The sequence below is a fragment of the Rutidosis leptorrhynchoides genome, chromosome 7 (assembly GCF_046630445.1).
Source record: "Rutidosis leptorrhynchoides isolate AG116_Rl617_1_P2 chromosome 7, CSIRO_AGI_Rlap_v1, whole genome shotgun sequence".
NCBI classification, from domain to species: Eukaryota; Viridiplantae; Streptophyta; class Magnoliopsida; order Asterales; family Asteraceae; genus Rutidosis; species Rutidosis leptorrhynchoides.
The window spans coordinates 6,283,251-6,303,455 of record NC_092339.1 but is presented as its reverse complement, the minus strand read 5'-3'; the positions used below and the strand labels follow the sequence as shown (position 1 = coordinate 6,303,455).

At 34.7% G+C, this 20,205-nt stretch overlaps 1 protein-coding gene across 1 annotated transcript; it reads left to right on the top strand.

The window, feature by feature from the left end:
* The first annotated feature begins 11,854 nt into the window (after window positions 1-11,854).
* LOC139857079 (peroxisome biogenesis protein 5-like) lies at window positions 11,855-16,551 on the top strand. Its single transcript, XM_071845796.1, has 14 exons — window positions 11,855-12,043; window positions 12,706-12,958; window positions 13,189-13,382; window positions 13,500-13,748; window positions 13,834-13,956; window positions 14,051-14,209; window positions 14,304-14,497; window positions 14,607-14,853; window positions 14,948-15,032; window positions 15,490-15,599; window positions 15,677-15,901; window positions 16,020-16,085; window positions 16,174-16,268; window positions 16,352-16,551. Exons 1-14 carry the CDS (start codon window positions 11,936-11,938, stop codon window positions 16,428-16,430), a joined length of 2,187 nt encoding a protein of 728 aa, XP_071701897.1. The 5' UTR covers window positions 11,855-11,935; the 3' UTR covers window positions 16,431-16,551.
* The last annotated feature ends 3,654 nt before the right edge of the window (window positions 16,552-20,205 follow it).

Genomic DNA, 20,205 nt, shown 5'->3' with positions numbered 1-20,205 from the left:
AGGAGATTATCCTTTTCTGGGGATCTGATTCATTAGTCTTATCAAGCTAATTTGCACGGTGCCTCCCCATTGTACGAGATAAATCCTTCTCATGGTTAGGATAAATCTGACCACTTGGCGACCCTGTTTGATGCTGAGGTCCGTGGATTTCCTGCTGATTTTAGAGATGACTTTTCTAGATTTTTCGTCAACCTACAGCTGGTCTGGACGACAACTTCATGACCTAAATCAAGAAGCGCGTGTCTTTTTCGGAAGACTTTACTTCCTTCAAATGATGGAATTGATTCATCGTGTAGATCCATCTTTCTTTCAAAAGTATTATAGTAAATCGGGTAAAACTGATTAGTATTATCCAAAACAAAAGTACCTGCAATAATCTTGTACAAAAATATGTGATAGATAGTTTTTAATTGAATAACTTGGTACATTCTCCCCACACTTAGTTTCTTTCTTTGCCTTTTTATTCTCCTTTATTCCATTTTAAATGAATTCAAGCGTTTTATGTTGTTTCTCAATTTATGTCCTTTTCGAGGTAACGATAATTTCGGTATTAACACCTAGTTTTCATCGTTCATAAATATGTATAAACATGATTTTGAGTTCATTTAGTTGAAAATTTTTCAAATTTTCACAAAATTTGGCAAATAAACCAAGTATAAACCTGAGAGAATTTATAACCCTTCCCCACACTTAAGATCATGCAATGCCCTCATTTGCATGAAATCAGACTATAATTTAAATTCATGAGGGTGATTAGCGTAGAAAAGTGATTAAAAATACCGAGTTTGCAAACATATTGTTATTTCACATTTGATTTTTTTGCGTCTTGTCAAAATCAGTAGCTTTTGCTGAACTTCATGACAGTCTTTGAAAGTGCGCTGTTTTACCCTGTTGTGTACATAACATAAAATACAAACATATATATACATATTTTTGAAGTTTGGTACATAACCTCACGTTCAAAAATTTATAATATATAATATTTTTTTCATCCTTTAGATCAATAAAATTAAAAATAATGATAACATAATTTGTCGCCCCGCCCTCGGGTAAAGCAATTTCGGTTCAATGACCTAGTGTTCAACTTACGACGAATTTTAAAAATCATATTTTTAACTTAAAGAAATAAAGTAAATTTTGTTTTTTAAAATCACAATAAAACATAAATTAAAATGCATATTAATTTCAAATAAAACCTAAAAAAAATAAAAATTCAGAATGGAGGGAGAAAACTAGTTCTTTAGTGTCTGCTAGCGGAAAAGACCAATCGGATTCCATTCTCGGAACTACACGAGAACAGAACAAATAACTTTAGACAGCATTATCTTTTTAGAACATTCGAATCTCCCCACACTTAGGTAGCTGTGGTGTTGAAATTGTGATTAACTTCATTGTCAATTTCTCTTGGTCCATAATCAACTTGCCTATCTGTGACTTTTTCTTTAAGCCAGTGCCCGGCTTCTTCCGTAATATCCCATAATTCAACTAGCTTCGCCTTTTCTTTAGGCGACAGATTGGATACTAACCGGTTACATAACTTAAAGTTCCCCTTACTTCTAGCATCAATAGCCCGTTTAAAAAGTTTCTTCATTGAACTGTTAATAACGGGGTCATCTAATTTCGTATCAACAACGGGGTCCTTTGTTATTGGGTTATCATTAGGTGTTACTTCATTTTTCCCACACTTAGGCGTTTCATTATTGCTAAGCACTGCCGTTGGAGTTGGTAAAACAACATGGTTATTACCAATCGTTTTTATTGGTTCAACGGTTTTGGTTGGTGGAGGTTTAGATTTTCGAATCATAAAGGTGATCGATTTGTCACCACTTTTAAGTGTCATTCTTCCATTTCCTACATCAAATAACGCCCCGGTGGACGCAAAGAATGGTCGACCTAAAATTAGAGGAATGTTTGGGTCCTCTTCTATGTCAATGACAATGAATTCGACTAGAAAGGTTAAATTACCTACTTGAATGGGTAGGTTGTCAGCAATTCCAACTGGGTGCTTAATGGTTTGATCAAAGAGTCGAACACTCATATCCGTTGGAGTTAACTCACCTACACCTAATCTCTTATATAAGGAAAGAGGCATAACACTCACACTTGCACCTAAATCTGCTAGTGCATCATACATGACACAATCACTAAGTAGACAAGGAACAATAAATTCACCCGGATCACCTACCCTAGGTGGAGGTTTTGGTGGAACTGTATTCACCGGGTTTACTTCTACGGCTTTTGTTTCTTGTACTTTCTTATTCTTTTTCTTCTTCTTCTTTCCAGAAGTATCACAATCTTTATTACTTATTACTTGCTCATACTCAACTCCTTTTCTTGGAAACGGGATGGGTGGTTTGTATGGTGTCACCACTGGCTTTACATACTCGGGTGGTGGTGTTGGTGTAACTTCTTCATTGTTACTCACATCTAAAACCTTCCCATCTTCTGGAGCTGGTTTTTCAGAATTTGTTGACACCATATTAACATTCTCTTTCCGAGGATTTACTTCAGTATTAGTCGGTAGTTTTCCTTGTTCCCTCTCACTCATCATGCTAGCAAGAGTACCTACGTGTTTTTCTAGATTCAAAATGGAAGCTTGTTGAGTTCTTAATGACTGATCAAACCTCTCATTTGTTTGGGTTTGAGTTTCAATAAATTGTGTTTGAGATTCAACTAGCTTGAATACCACGTCTTCCATATTTGACTTTTTCTCTTCGGTTTGTTGTTGTGGTTTATATAAGCCAGGTCTTTGTTGATTGAAAGTGTTGTTTTGAGTTGGTTGGTTATTCGGACCTTGTTGGTTATACCAGTTATTTTCGGGTCCTTTTGGATTGTAAAGAATGTTTTGATTTCGATTGAAGTTTAGCTTTGGCGGTTGATAATTATTTTGATAATTATTTCCTGGCCTTTGGTTCATATAGAAAACATTCTCTCGTTGTTCCATGGTTGGTTCAATGTGACAATCTTTCAATAAGTGTGGTCCACCGCATAGCTCACAACTGATTCGTATTGCGTGAATATCTTTATTCATCTTTTCCATTCGTCTTTCGAAAGCATCTATTTTTGCTGAAACGGAATCAAACTCATGGCTAGAATCGGCTCTAGCCGCTTTAGATGAACGAACAATATCTTTTTCTTGGTGCCACTCATGCGAGTGGGAGGCTGTGTTATCAATAATTTTGTAAGCTTCAGTTGCGGTTTTCTTCATAATGGAACCACCAGCTGTTATGTCGATGTCTTTTCGTGTAGCAACATTGACACCTTGGTAGAATATTTGTACTATTTGGTAAGTGTCTAAACCGTGTTGAGGACATCCTCTCAACATCCTTCCGAATCTTGTCCACGCCTCATATAATGTTTCATTTGGCTTTTGCGCGAACGTAACAATTTCTCCTTGAAGTCTCACGGCTTTGGATGCCGGAAAGAATCGTTTAAGAAATTTTTCAACTAAAACATCCCATGTGTCAATCGCCCCTTCAGGTAACGATTCTAACCAATCTTTGGCTTCTCCCTTTAAAGTCCAGGGAAACAACATGAGATAGATCTGCTCATCTTCCACTTCTCGGATTTTGAATAGTGTACAAATTCTTTTAAACGTACGAAGGTGTTCGTTAGGATCTTCATTCGGTGCACCACTGAATTGGCATTGGTTAGTTACCATGTGTAGAATTTGTCCTTTGATTTCATAATCTGGCGCATTAACTTCTGGCTTAATAATGGCGTGACCTTGGCCCGTGCGTGTGGCTCTCATTCGATCTTCCATACTTAGAGGTTCCGTTACTTCCATAATTGAATTTGTTGAATACGAATCACTAGAGGATTCTGATTTAATGGTTTGTGGCTCAGGAGGAATAACTAGTGGTTCAGGATCTTGGAATTGTCCTTGAATATGCTCCGGGTTCTTAATTGTGAAATCGGGTTCAAAAAATGGATTATCGGAAATTTGAACTGAAGTACTTGGTCTGCTGGATGACGATTCTAAAGAGAAATCAACGGCGGTTATATTTGTTAAATGTCTTGATCGAGTTACAGGTGGTGAACGTACAAAAGGTGGTGAACGTCTTGCTCGGTGCATTCACTGAATATCCTATTAGTTTTTAAAAACGAAAGAAAAACTATAATAAGTTATCCAACCAATAGACTTTTCTGATTTTGCCCACGTTTCGAATAGCCAAAAGATGCAGCAGAGGGGCAGGATTCGTTTGGTCTCAATATAATTGAGTACTGTTTGGCTCCAATAACCCGGTCCACGTACAAATCCAACTATTACTACGAGCCAGAAAATTTTGATGTCTATCAATTTAACCACTTAGAACAAATTTTCGTAATTTTAAGAAATTTAGAGAAGAAGTAGAAAAAATTCTAAGTCCTAAAAACTAGAATGGCGAGAAATAAGAGAGAAAAAGAGTGCGCGTCGAAAAGTGTCGAAAAATGAAAAAGACGAAGAGTGGTTTGTAAACACGCGGTTAATCCAACCTTATAACTATCACTATCTTAAAATTAAAACTACAAATAGAGATCACTAATTGGAATTGTAATTGATACATAGGTAAAAGGCGTCGAAAAATAAAAATAAGAAAATAACTATGGCAAAACTAAACTTAATACTAAAAGTTGCGACTATAGTCTAAAAATCTAAAGGTAATAAAACTAAAAAAAACATTTTTTTTTTTTATAGACAAAATCTTAAAAAATATATATATTTTTTTTAATAAATTTTTTTTTTTTTTTTTTACGTTTTTTTTTTTTTTTTACGTTTTTGTTTTTTTTTTTTTTTTTTACATTTTTGTTTTTTTTTTTTACGTTTTTTTTTTTTACGTTTTTTTTTTTTTTTTACAAACTTATATTTTCACAAATATAAATTAAAAATATAGCGTTTTAGCGGTCCCCGGCAGCGGCGCCAAAAACTTGATGATGTAGCGTGAGGGTACGAAATAGTATTATTTTTAATACAAAATACTACAAAATATGACACAAATTTTATTAATTTACAGATGGGATATACCTAAACCTTGCTACAACACTATAGGCAGTGTACCTAATCGTAGAGTAGTGTAGTTTTTAGTAAGTCCGGTTCGTTCCACAGGGAGCTGGTGATACTTACTATATTTTTAACTATATTTATACAAAATATATATAATTATATAAGTAGTAATATTATTATAAAAGGGGGGTTTTACCGTTTAATGACCGGTTTGTCGATTCTATATTTTAATCGTAAAGATAAATGACGATAATTAAAGTGCGTAAAATAATGACAATAAATAAAATGACAGTAAATAAAATTGCGAGTAATAAAATGACAGTAAATAAAGATACGATGAGAAATATAATAAAAGAATTATGCTTATTTAAACTTCCGTAATCATGATGTTTGACGTGTTGATTTTAATTTATTACCATGGGTTAATTGTCCTTTGTCCTGGTTTATTTGATACGTCTATCTGGTTTTTGTCCATAATAGTCCATCGGTCATAAATATAAAGTGCGAGTATCCTCGTCAAATTACCCTTATACCCGAAGTCAAATATTCCAACTGATTAAGGATTTAAACTGTGACGCAGTTATCACTTCTGTCAACAATTACACCAGTTATCACTGTATGTAATCCACCCCTGTTTTAATTAGTTTATGAATATTAATTCATCCACTTGATCAGAATGAATAATCAATTACCCAACCCAATTGATTAATTAAATGATTATAACAGATTCCATATGAACATTACTAAATAGGACAACCATAATCATTATTAATTATTAGGTTAATTAATTTGAAGATAGGTTCGACAGACTCCAATGAGTTGTCACTCAATTAGACAATACCCCCCATCTATTAATAGTCAATAGTTCAATTTCCACAAGTGTCGGTCTTTTGCCCAAACCTTAATTATGGTACAAAGCCCAATTACCCAATTTTAGTAATTAGCCCAACATCATGATTACTTCGTTTTAAATAAGCATAATAATAACTTAGCTACGAGACATTAATGTAAAAAGGTTGAACATAACTTACAATGATTAAAAATAGCGTAGCGTTACACGGACAGAATTTCGACTTACACACTCAAACGATCTCTATCATAAATCTTATTATTATCATAATTTAAAATTAAAATTAAGATTATTGTTATATCTGATTACATTAACATTATGATAGAGAATTATAGATATAAATTATAGATATTGATATTGATAGATAGAAAAATAAGAAAAAGATAGAAAAAATGATCGAAAAAAGTCTCCTCAAATTGATCGTAAATCATCGCTTTTATAGCGAAATTAGAATTGAAATTTTCATTTACGACCCCTGAACTATGCTCAATTAACAACTTTTTATTATTTAATATTATTCTTATTATGAATTATTTAAATATTATATTTTATTCTTGTGCATAGTTGACTCGTAATTTTTACACCGTTGCGTCGAGCGCTGAAAGTTGGTTCATGCCTCGGTTCCGGATTTTCGAACGCCCTTTCGTACAATTTTATATCGTGTACTTTGCGTTTTGTAACTTGTACTCTTGTCATTTTTAGACGTTCTTCATCAATAATTTGAACCTTTTTGATTGTATCTTGTACTTTTGAGCTTTTTGGACCTTTGCGTCTTCAAATCTTCGTTTTCGCCTTTTGTCTTCGCACTTATTTAAAATAAACGAATATTACTCGAAAATGGAACAATTGCAACTAAAATCTTGTCTTTCTTGGGGGATTTTGCTATGAAATATATGTTCCTTTTTAGCCTTATCAATGACCCCATATAGATACAAGGAGTTTTGTTCTCATTATCAATGGTCTAGCGATTAACTGTAAACGTTTAATCAATGACTCGGCTAAACCATTTTGTGTATGCACATGAGCAACAGAATGTTCAACAACAATTCCTATAGACATGCAATAGTCATTAAATGCTTGAGATGTAAATTCACCAGCATTATCAAGTCTCACCCTTTTAATGGTGTAATCAGGAAAATGAGCTCTCAATTTAATAATTTGGACAAGAAATTTTGACAATGCCACATTACGGCTTGATAACAGACAAACATGAGACCATCTGCTAGATGCGTCTATTAGAACCATGAAATATCTAAATGGTCCACATGGTGGATGAATTGGTCCACATATATCACCTTGAATTCTTTCAAGAAACATTGGTGATTCTTTCTCAACCTTAAGTGGTGAGGGTCTAGTTATCAATTTCCCAAGAGAGCAAGATGTACATGGAACCATTGTATCATGATGGATTTTTCTATCCTTTAGTGGATGTCCATGAGTACATTCAATAATCATTTTCATCATTGTTGATCCTGGATGGCCTAATCTGTTATGCCATAAACTGAATACACCAGGATCAATATATTTTTCGTTAACTACCATATGTATTTCTGGTACATTTATATGTGTATAATGTAATTCAGAATTAAGTCTTGGCAGTTTTTCAACTACATGACTCTTGTCAGTGATACTTAAATATTTCTCATTTTCTGTTGTCACTGACTGATAATCATACCCGTTAAGGTATATGTCGGAGAAACTCAATAAATTTCTGCTTGACTTGGGAGAAAATAAGGCATCATTTATTAAAAATTTTGTACCATTTGGTAGTATGAAATTTGCCTTTCCTATCCCTTTTATCAAGTTAGCAGGTCCTGATATTGTATGTATAGTTCCTTCCGTTGGTTTTAGATCAATAAAATATTTCTCGGATTTAAGTATAGTGTGTGTAGTTCCACTGTCTGCTATACAGAGATCTCCACCACTTGATTGATGTTGTATTCCAGCAAAATTCATATTGAACTTCATATATAAGAAATAAATAGTGAGTACATTAATATTACACAATATTTTACACGCAAATAGATAGTACTGAAACATTTAGCAAACATAATGACAAAGACAGACGATATTAAATCGTTTATTTTTCGAAAGACATACAACTTAAACATTCAAGAAATCTTCATATAAATTAGATGGTTTCTCAGTGACTGTTGGATCGACGTTATCCATAAAGTTTACTTCCTTTTCTTTATCTTTCAGCGAATCCTGATACATCTTAACAAGATGTTTAGATGTTCGGCAAGTATTAGCCCAGTGGCCCATTCTACCACATCTGTAGCAAGATTCTTCAGAATTTTTAGAAGAATTTTCTTCAACATCTTGTTTAGTGGGCTTGTTTTGTGGTTGATATTTATATTTTCGTGGATTATTATTTCTTTGACCACCACGGCCACGACCACGACCACGTCCTCGCCCATTACCATTACCATAAGGATGGTTTCTACCATAGTTATGGCTTTTGGCATGATGATGGTGATGGTTATTATAACCACGACCTTGCCCGCGTCCTTGTCCCTGTTTATAATTATTTGCAGTATTTGCTTCAGGGATTGCAAGTGTACCAGTAGGACGGGATTGCTGATTTTTCATTAATAGCTCATCATTTTGCTCTGCAACTAAGAGATATGAATTAAGTTCAGGATATGTTTTGAACTTTAGCATTCTCAAATTTCTTTGCACTGTGATGTTTGCAGCATTCATTGTGGAGAAAGTTTTCTCCATCATGTCTGCATCACTTATTTCATGTCCACAGAATTTAAGTTGTGAACATGTATTATACAGAGCTGAGCTATATTCATTTACTTTCTTAAAGTCTTGGAACCTTAATGTTCTCCATTGTTCCATAGCAGCTGGAAGTAAAATTTCTCTTTGATTATTGAATCTGCTTTTGAGACCTTCCCATAAAACATGGGGATCTTCTACAGTCACATAATTATTTTGTAAGCATTCATCAATATGTTGATGAATAAAGCAACATGCCGTTGCTTGTTCTTTTTCAGAACAAGTGTTGTTTTCATTTATGGCTTCAAGAATGCCCATTGATTTAAGATGCATTTTTACTTTTATAACCCATGGCATGTAGTTGTTTCCAGTTGATTCTAAAAGAATAAATTTAAGCTTTTCCAGATTCAATATTTTCTATTAAAACAAACAACATGATAAATTATAGTCACTTTATATTCATAAGTATATAAATATAAACATTAAACATAAATTTAATATAACATAAATGATAAGTAGGTGACAGTGTCGACCATATGTAAGCAATCATTAATAAATGTTATATAACATAAATATAAATATTAGTAAACATAAATGATAATTAGGCGACAGTGTCTGCCATATAAATATTAGATAATAGAAATATAAATGTTAGTAACATAAATGATAATTAGGCGACATTGTCGGCCATATAAATGTTAGATAATTGAAATATAAATGTTAGTAACATAAATGATAATTAGACGACAGTGTCGACCATATATTATTCAGGTGGTATAACCGACCATATATCATTTAGGTGGCAGAGCCAACCATAATTAGTATTAAGATTATCGTGCTGATAACGTGTTATAATTCAGTAGGCTTATAACTACCTTTAGTGGTTTGATTCTTGATGTTATAGCTTATAACTACCTTTAGTGATTTGATTCTTGATGTTATAATTCAGTAGGCTTATAACTACCTTTAGTGATTTGATTCTTGATTAAGAATACTAATAATGAAGTGTAAGAACAAAGATGATAATGGAGAGAAAGAAAGAAACACTTTGTAAGTGTGAGAAATGGTGCAAGTTTAATGCTTGCATTCATGGCTATTTATAGCAAAAATATCACAAGTTTAGGTAATACAATAATATTACTTTTGTGTATCAATAATTGACTATCCATTTATATATATATATATTTATATATTATAACAATCATATCCATTATTCTGATTTCCTACAGTCGCACCCCAAATAGTTTTTGTTTTATAAGATCCTGATTAATTATTATGTCTGTTCATATATAACAAAACCTAATTCATTCATTTTGTGGGCTTTTTAGTTGGGCTAGATGCTTATTAAGTTTAGTTATGTATTTTTAGGCCCATCGAATTGACATGGACGTACAATTGATGACTTGGTCCTTTAATGTTTAAAACATAGATCGATGACCTAATTAATTATAATTAACCAAAGTGATTTTCAATATAAATGGGAATGCACATTTAATTAACCGAAGTGGTCCACTTATGTAATGGTAATGCACACGAAGTGATTTTCAATATAAAAAAGTTAGTCTTAAAAGTTCTTTAACCTTTAATCGATTCTAAACGTTGATTTGAAAAAATTGCAGTGGTGTCGGCGAATTTGTTAGGGAGGAAGGAGTAGATCATATTTCAGATCTAAGTTATGAGAGAAATTGAAAATTGGTGTACTGAGGACAATTTTTATTTTTTATTTTTAAAGGCAAACTGAGGACAAATATATTAATGTAATTTAAGCAGTCACGTACTCACATGTTTATGGACCATATTTTCAGCCCAAGAAATGCCAATTGTCTACAAGAGTCCAAGCAATGCTACATAATCAAGTCTGATAACATGGTTTATTTATGAAAATAAATATGAGAGTAACTTTAGTTACATAATCTACACATAACAATAATAAAATAAATTTGATATGACCATCCAATTAACTTAATGTGTAGTGATTAGTGCTACAATAATAAGTAAAATATTAAAATATACCTGACATTTTCCATATTTTTTAAACTTTTTTTCAATTTCTTTTTTCCTTTTTCTTTTTCTTTTTTTATTTTTTAAGTAGGTAACATTTACGTCGCGGCGCTGAGAAAGATATGGACTGTCGAAGTGTCTGGGTGAAAGTTATTTAATAGAATAATGAATTTACGATTTTTATCCCTGACAAATTGAAGATTGTAAGATAGTTGAGGGGTTGGTTTGTAAATTGAGGGTTGGATGTCGTTTTGGGCTGATGAAACGACCAAGGACTCACCGTCAGATCTAAAAGAAAATGGATCTATAAAAAAAACTACGAAATCTAAAAAGAATTTGGGTTAAGATCGGCATAGGTCGATAGCAGAGTTGTCGAAAGAGATAGGTGAAGATTGGCGAAGTTATGGCAGCGGCAACAGTACTGATTGGAGAAAGAGAGTTTTTTGGTTTAGGATTTGAGATAGAGATATGAGGTGAATTGAAAAAACTGTCTTTGAGAAGGGAAAAATAAAAAAGATACTACTGAGTATAAACTTAAATTATAAAGTAAATTGAAAAAAATGTTTTCAATCACGGTAAAGATTTTTGGCTATTTTTTGATAGACTTTTAGCCACTATCTTTACTTAAAAATAATTAAATGAATGCTTTAAATGCGTAAACCATTAAGTTTTAAAAACACGTAATAATAATGGTCATCCAACACAACTCTAACAATCTGAACAGAGAGTGTTTAACAATGTTTGAGTATATGTGGCAGTGGGTTCAGGTCCCGTGCATTAGTCGGCACAATATGTACCAACTTTTGTAACTAGCAACCCTAGCGGTGCATCTACATATAATCTTATACAAGTAGGCGTTATGAAATACCGTATACAAAAATTATACAACTTGCCGGAACAAAATGACGGGTATAACCACGTCGTCAACAAATCCGCCGCAGCGCGCGGACCACTAACACTAGTTTTAATCTAATTTATGTCTAGCCGTCGTAAAAAAATAGTTAAGGATTTGGTAACAGAGTTTGCAAATTGCAATATTTGTCCTTAGGAAATAACGAGAGGTGGTTAAGGTAGCTGGAGACGTCAATAATAACGGTCTCGTCGTCATCTCATTCTCACTTTGTATCTACTATATATATTTTCCCTAATTAATTTAAACAATTTATAATTTATAAATTATAAATATAAATATTTATTTTGTCAGTATTATTTCTTGGAAAGAAGAACGCCCAAATTTTGGTCCATTATCTTCCATATCCATCTGTCTAACAACTCGATTGTGCATCTACTGTATCTACTCCCTCTCAACCTCCGATTGTTTCTAACATTGAATCGAACGAATCAACGATTGATTAGTTGATTGATCAAAGACAGAGATGGCGATGAGAGAGTTGGTGACCGGTGGGGCCAATTGTAATCCTTCTTCTTCATCTAATCCTCTCGGTGCCCTTGCTAATGCCCTAATTGGTTCTTCATCTCAAAAGGTACTTAATTGCTTCTTGCATCTCATTTTTTTCATCTTAATTTAATTATTATATCTGTTGTCCTGCTATAACTATATATATATATATATATATATATATATATATATATATATATATATATATATATATATATATATATATATATTTCTATCACTGCTATCTGTTTAGCTGGAGTTCATTACATATGATTGTATATAAGCATAGGGACTATTACTAAAACGTAACTGAGAGCTGTTATTCAATTCCACTTTGGTATTATATACTGGTTACGACTTTATCATGATTTACAAATTTATTATATATGTTAGTAAATATAGTTAGTCACAGCTTTATTATATCTTGTCTAGGTGCTTAAAGTTGGTCATTTTAAAAAAAATTGTTAGCCTGGTTCACTAGGAGCTAAATAGTTGTGGTCTCAGTTATGTGAATATGGGGTGAACATTGATCAAGTGAGCTAAAGATGGTTGTGTATTAGGAAGTCATGTGTCGATCTTATTGAATTTTATTGACTTATCTTGTTTAGTACTGAAGGTGTAAAAGTAGGTTTTCTCACGAGCCAAGCTCATGACTTTATGTTAACATTATTCACGAATTGACCATTTTATCAGCTATTGTTGTTGAATAAATCAAAGTGGCTTACATATGTCCTTTTTTTAATGCAGGAAAGGTTGCAGGAGATTCCTACGTCAACACTCAATACTTCTGGCAACAATCTTTATTCGGGTGCCGGAGAGCCCTTATCAGCACTTCCCGGTTCAGAATTGGAACATCCTCTGCAACATGATAACTCAGGTTTCGTAAATGGTTTTCGTTCTGCAAATGACAACAGACTTTCTGAAGTCTGGGATGGGATACAAAATCCTCAGATTCCTCATTTCCATCCAGGCCAACCCCAGCTTCAACCAGAGTTAAATGGTAAAGTTGTTTTTTTTTTATTTTATTTATTTAAATTTAAATTAACCTGAGAGTTAAATGGTAAAGTTGTCATGTATATTTTTTGAAGCTAAGTTTATCTCAGTTGTATGTATAAACTTCCTTTTGGATGATATAATATCACTATCCAAAGTCACAAAGCTGCACATGCTTTACTGATTTAAGTTTGAGACTTATGAGGTTTACCATATTTTTGTATTTTTGTGATCCAGGTCCACCTCAAAGAGTACTGTCAAGTTTTCTGCATTCATTTGTTAACAGTAGTAATGGTGGTGTTCCATTTGGTCCTACTCAACTGCCAGTATTGGGTTTGTCCGAAGGGGACAAACGGTGCATACGTGACCGAAGTAGTATTATGGCTCGGCATATCTTTGCTGACAAACCCGAAGAATTCATCAATGGCCAGGTCTGTTTCTCTAGTTGTCAAGTTTACACTTATTATCACATGATTTACTGTTCAAGATATAAACTAGTTTCCTATGAGTTCATCAAATATGCCTTCTGACACTTTGTAGTTATTTAGGTGAATGCTCTGTTATCTTCTTTAGAAATCGATAATCAAGGGTTGGCGCGGGGCCCGATGCGTGGAAGTTACCCAGAGCTGGAACAATATTGGGGTGAGTCTCAAGCCATGGTTCCTGGACCACGTGGTGCGGATGGTTGGGCCGATGAATTTGCCCAACACAGAGTAGGACAAAGTGACCCTAATTCTTGGGCACTTTCCTTTGAACGACTACATGGTGCTGGTGGCTGGGCTTCTGAATTTGAGCATGTGAGTTCAGCATGCTAAAAGTTGTTGACTTATTGACTTATTGTTATTCTTATTATTAAGTGTTCTGTTTCATTATTTATTTTAGGAGCAAGCTCAGATGACGTCTGTGGATCGAATGGCAGGTGCAAACATACCATCATTGGCTGCAATGGAGCAGACTCGAATGCTAGCACACACTTTAGCCCAGAATAGTAATCCTAAGTTTCAGGTTATCATCCAATGTGATTCATATTACTATTAATGTTCTTGCTTCTATTAAAATTTTCGCTAATGATAATATTATATAATATGATGATATGCAGAATTCGAAATTTCTTCAATTTGTTTCAAAGATGAGTCGAGGGGAATTGACTATTGAGGATAACCAAGTTAAGCCTGGAAATGGGGACTGGGCTAATGAATATCAACAACAATATAATGCTGGTCCGTCTTCTTGGGCAGATCAATATGCACATGAACAGGTAACTTCAAATATCATTGAACATTGTTTTGAGTTATTTTTTTAATGATACATATACACTGGTCATATAATTGTTACTGTATGATCTGGTTCAGGTTTCTAGGGGTCCTGATAGGTGGGCTGATGAATTTGCTAATGAACGTGTGCATCATGGCCCAGTAAATGATCAGTGGGTCGATGAATTTTCCAAATTGCAAGTAAACGATTGGGCAGATGAATTTGGGCGCCAGGTCGGTGAAGGGATTCTGGGTGACGATTCTTCTGATAATTGGGCAAGTGCATACGATGAGTAAGTCTATTTTTTGGATAAGTCAAAAAAATTTTTTTTTTTATTTTTTTTTTATTTTTTGTATGATGTTTTTTGTTTTATACGAGTTGTTACACGGGGTTTGTTGTAGGTACTTAAATGAGCAAGCTGTCATGAAACAGAAAGCCGATAGTTCAAGGGGCGTATATGTCTTTTCTGACTTAAACCCTTACGTTGGGCATCCCGATCCTCTAAAAGAAGGTCAAGAACTGTTTCGTAAAGGTCTTTTAAGTGAAGCTGTTCTTGCTTTAGAGGCCGAAGTTTTAAAAAACCCTGATAACGCTGAAGGTTGGAGATTACTTGGTGTAGCGCATGCCGAAAATGACGATGACCAACAGGTTACTTATATCACTTAATTATCTTAATAATTTTAAATATAAAAAATATAATTAAATATCTTAAATTTTTTTGTGGCTTCTCAATATGTGGCAGGCAATTGCTTCTATGATGCGTGCACAGGAAGCTGACCCATCGAACTTGGAAGTCCTTCTTGCCCTCGGAGTCAGCCATACAAATGGTAATACCTTTTTAAAAGCCGTCACTTAAATACATTTCTTATGTATTAAACAAAGACTTTTTTGCGTTGGTGGTCCCTCTTATATACATGAAATTGCATGCCGCGTCCCTGTTATTATGTTTTAGCTCCGGCGGTCCCTTAATTTTACAAATGTTGCCTTGGTTGTCCCTCCGTCTATTTTTCGTTAATATCCGTTAAGTGCCATCACATGATTAACACGTGATGTCGTTTTATGACGTTTAATTCCTCTTAAACGACATCACGTGATGACACTTGATGGACATTTTTAACGAAACATAGACGGAGGGACAACCAAGTCAACATTTGTAGAATTAAGGGACCGCCGGACCTAAAACATAATGACAGGGACGCGACACACAATTAGATGTATAAACGAGGGTCCACTGGTGCAAAAAAGTCTTAAACAAATATTTTTAATATTATATAATATCTGCAGAATTGGAGCAACAAGCGGCATTAAAATATTTGTATAGTTGGTTACGCAACCATCCTATGTATGGGAAAATCGCCCCTCCCGAGCTTTCAGACTCGCTCTATTATGCAGACGTGAGTGTTTTTAATGGGCCATTGCTATTGTAAGAAAACGTTAAAGTATGGTTCTTATGCGGTAAAAGGTTGTACAGGTTGCTAGGACATTTAATGAGGCAGCTGTTATGTCACCGGAGGATGCAGATGTACACATAGTACTAGGTGTATTGTATAACTTATCAAGAGAATACGATAAAGCCATTGAAGCGTTTCAGACAGCTTTAAAGCTCAAGCCAAGAGATTACTCGTTATGGAATAAATTGGGGGCGACGCAAGCAAATAGTGTTCAGAGTGCTGATGCAATATACGCATACCAACAGGTCATCTTTCACTAACCACAATTTATATTGCAACATTTGCATACAAGAAAGATGACTTTTAAGTTGTAACATCAGATTTGTTTACCATTTTTACGGTTGTTTGCTCTGTGTTTGTCAGGCGTTGGATCTGAAGCCCAATTATGTTCGTGCATGGGCCAACATGGGTATTAGTTATGCGAATCAGGTTATTTCTCTTTCTGTTTCTTTGAATTTGGTTCTTCTGATGTTCTTTAGTTTTTGAAGATAATATTATGATATATAAAATGATACAGGGTATGTACGAGGACTCGATTCGTTACTATGTTCGTGCACTAGCAATGAATCCAAAGGCAGATAATGCCTGGCAATACTTGAGAATATCATTAAGGTTAATGCTTATGCATTTTATAATCTAATCCCTCTAAAATTGTGGATTTTTGTATCTTAACCTCGATTTCTTCTTGTTTGCAGTTGTGCTTCAAGGAATGATATGATGGAAGCTTGTGACTCCCGAAATCTTGATGTTCTTCAAAAAGAATTTCCATTATAACCCATATCTTTTCAATTGCAGGTGGTTTATAATCTAATGTTTCATAATATATATGATATAAAGTTTACAAATTGTTGTCATATGAAGCTATTAAAGAGTTTGTAGCATGGGCCTTTATTCTTGTATGTAACAATATAAGTTAAAATGCACAATGAAAGATGAATGATTGAGCTAACATTACTTTCATATGGTATTGTAGTTCTGTTGGAAAATAGTCCGTATTAGCTTGTGTTTTGAGTTCTGAATTTAAAGTTGACATCCATATGAAATAGCGACTAATTATTGCAACCGGCCTAATGGCCGAAATAGTAGTTCAACTGAAGTTAAACTTTTAGTTAAACACACGAGTTTAACTTGAATGGAATGTGATGTTGTAACTCCATCTATAATTGGTATGCAATTATCTGTAAAAATGGTTCCAAAACTAGTTATGGATCACAACTCATAAGGGACCGTATAGTGCTTTGATTGATGCTAGCTATATATAAAGATTATAGGTGAAGGTTTTACCTTTTTCAAGTACAAGTTACCCTACAAACCATTATGTTTAACTTTGTATATGCTCAAGCTATTGCTTGAAACATAATATACATCTCTAGGCCACGAATTTTTTTAACTTTTGCGGTTCTTACTAGTGCCTATCAAAAACAATACTGCACGTCTACCTTTATCTTCACTTTTTGGATAAATTTTGTTTTAAAACGGAAAACTCTAATTTGGATATATTGGAGAAAAAAAGACAAAATATATCTATATATTCTGAAGTATTTACACACTCGAAATGATTTTTCATTTTTAGCTTACATGTATTAATCTATTCATCTCGATGATTAATAACATTAACAAATTTGACTCTGTAAAATTTAGTGTCCACGTTTTCAAATGCTTAGAAACATGGTAAATATTTAAAGTTCTAATGTACACAAATACGTATTTTTCGGCTAGCGGCTTATAAGTATCCGTGCAGATCTATAACACCTTAGCGTGATGCGTGAATGGCCGATTGACTATTACTCTTGAGACGGAGTCCCTGCAAAACCCAGATCACGCAAAAAGTCAATCTTGCGGAGCCAAATTGTGACTTGGTTCGCTAGTCTAGCGCTATGCGGCTAAGTCTTCAAGTTCTATAGTGAGAAAGTACTGTGTGAGGAAAAAAATGTGTTCTCTTCCACAAGTCCAATTGTTTGAAAAATGATGACTCATGTGGCCTATTTATATGTGTAAGTAATGTTCGGATACACGTGTCACGTTGCCATTGGTTGATTTTTATGTCAAAGGTGTGTAACCAACTTTGTACTTTATGCTGACGTGACATGTGTGCTACTCACGTATTCTTTTTAGGGCTTAAGCATTAATAACGGTCTACAGGGCTTACATAAAACGTTAGACGACCTGTTTATGTTACTCTGTCCGGAAAACGCAGATTCGCAGAACGTATTTATTCTATAAATGCCTCTAATGTTATTTTTCATGCCTTTTAAGACCATTCCCAACGATAGCCGCCCTCAGCTTGCCCTCGAGGGCACTGTTGGCAATGTCAGGAGCGGAAATATGTGGGGGCAGGGTGGGGCGCCAGCCCCCCAATATTTGTAATTTTCAGTGCAAAATTTTTGTATTTTTCAATTTATTCCAAAAGTCTCCATATATTATATTGCCCTAAAGTCTCTGTATTTTGCCAAAAAAACCTTTATATTTTGCTCAAAAATCTCGATATATACCCCAAAAAATTGCTATGCTTTAAAAAAAAAATGCGCCCCCGTTAAAAAAAAATTCCCGCTTCCGCCACTGGCAATGGTTGTGCCCTCACTTGTCCTCAACAATTTCCTCCAGTTTCGCCCTCGAGGATTTCCTCACAAAACATAATGCATGACGAAATCTTTAATAAGGATGTCATGATTGGTTCATTCATTTTCCTATGTGGAACATAACTTACGCAACTTAACAGATTACACTCCAAAAACATGAAGGGTGTCTTTGATCCATCATAGAATGCAGATGGATTAATATGGGCTTTCTTTTAATAATAAATAAATAAATAAATGTATTAGTAAATGTATGGTATGTTGAAGATAATCGGTTAAGGAAATGCATAATGGTCCCACATCGGAAATTCATAGAAAGAAATGTATGTATATAAGCTAATGGGAACCTCACTCTATTACCAACTGGTTTTAGAGTAATGTGGAACTCATGAGCTTATATGTTGTACATGTTAGTGGACCTGAAACGATCCTACACGTGGTATCAGAGCTGGAACAGGGAGAAAGTAAACGGGACGCAAGATGATGAAATTCAGTGATCGATAGCATGTAGCAAGTAGCATGCAGAAAGTAAGATCAAGGATGATCACCGATGCTCGTCAAGCAGCATGGATTAACCGATTAAGGACGTGATTGTTGAAGGTGATGGTTGCAGATTCATTCCTGAGCAGTTTTGAAGGCCTAGTCTCTTTGTGCACCATGTACTTGTTAATCTTGAATAATGCACCTGGTGTGGGGTTCAGATTAATGAGTACACAAATTGTAACGACCCAACCCGTTATCCATCCAAAAACGTGCCTAATTTTTTTTTCCTAGGACAGTTCATCTGGACGGCGTCCAAGCCTTTTGAACGGCGTCCAAATACACTAAAAAGTTCTGATCAGTTTAACAATTACACACGGGCGAAAAATCCGCTTCCCGACACTTTTAATCCAAAACACTTTCACAATGTGTTATAATAATTAAAACTAAGAGTTTTCCATAATAAAACCGAGTTTTACAACACCGGGCCCACATCGACCCAAATTACAACCAAGTGACCATTTCGACCCATTTAGTTAAATTCAAAACATAGACCGAGCATGGGATTGGGGAATACGCTACCCAATCCTAATCAAATCCAAAAGCAAGCCTTCTAAAGCAAATACGCAAGTCCACTAGTTCCCACGCTTACCCGAGCCACCGCATCCATGCAATCTATAAAAATGTAAACAACGAGAGGGTAAGCTAACGCTTAGTGAGTGAGAATATACTACATACATATATATGCATTAAATGGACACGCCACACAAATAACCAAATACCGCATACCGGAGCATCCAAGCATAAAGGCAAGCTAAACTAAGCATACCGTACAATCACTAAGCAACGAGCTAAAGATACATCAACAAACATAAGTTCACCAACGACGATGTGAACAACGCCAATGAGCTACACCCGGAGGGTTAGCTACATCACAACAATACATCAATATATACATAACAATATATAAACGAATAAGGTTAACCCTTTAACCCATTACCGAATACCAAACACCACAATGAAGATTGGCCGTACTACACGAGCCTTAGTAAATCCGCATACACACGAGACTACTATCTTCAACAACGCAACATCGAGGTTGGCCGAACTACACGAGCCTTAGTAATCCGAAACCACACGAGATTACTACCTCAATAAGATGACCGAACTACACGCGTCATCGTGAATCCGAACTACACGAGATTCACTTCCGATAAGATGACCGAACTACACGCGTCATCGTGAATCCGAACTACACGAGATCCACTTCTCCAACTCAAAACCCACGGTCACGGGATTATAAAATCCACCATATCGGGGTTATCCACATCACAACGATATCAACCCTTCGCCATTGGGGTTATATACTCCACATCACAAACACGTGTGATAACGTACACACAAAACGTGTACCTCGCCAAAGGTGGTCAACCAAAACGCACAACCGTGCCAATTGGACCTAAACGCAAGTCCATCAAATCCACCTATATGTG

Bases quoted from the DNA above. Each gene is read 5' to 3' on its own strand.
- LOC139857079 (XM_071845796.1), top strand. From the start codon at position 11,936: ATGGCGATGAGAGAGTTGGTGACCGGTGGGGCCAATTGTAATCCTTCT. The intron at 12,959-13,188 runs GTAAAGTTGTTT...TTTGTGATCCAG, and splicing joins GCTTCAACCAGAGTTAAATG to GTCCACCTCAAAGAGTACTG. The intron at 15,033-15,489 runs GTAATACCTTTT...TAATATCTGCAG, and splicing joins CGGAGTCAGCCATACAAATG to AATTGGAGCAACAAGCGGCA.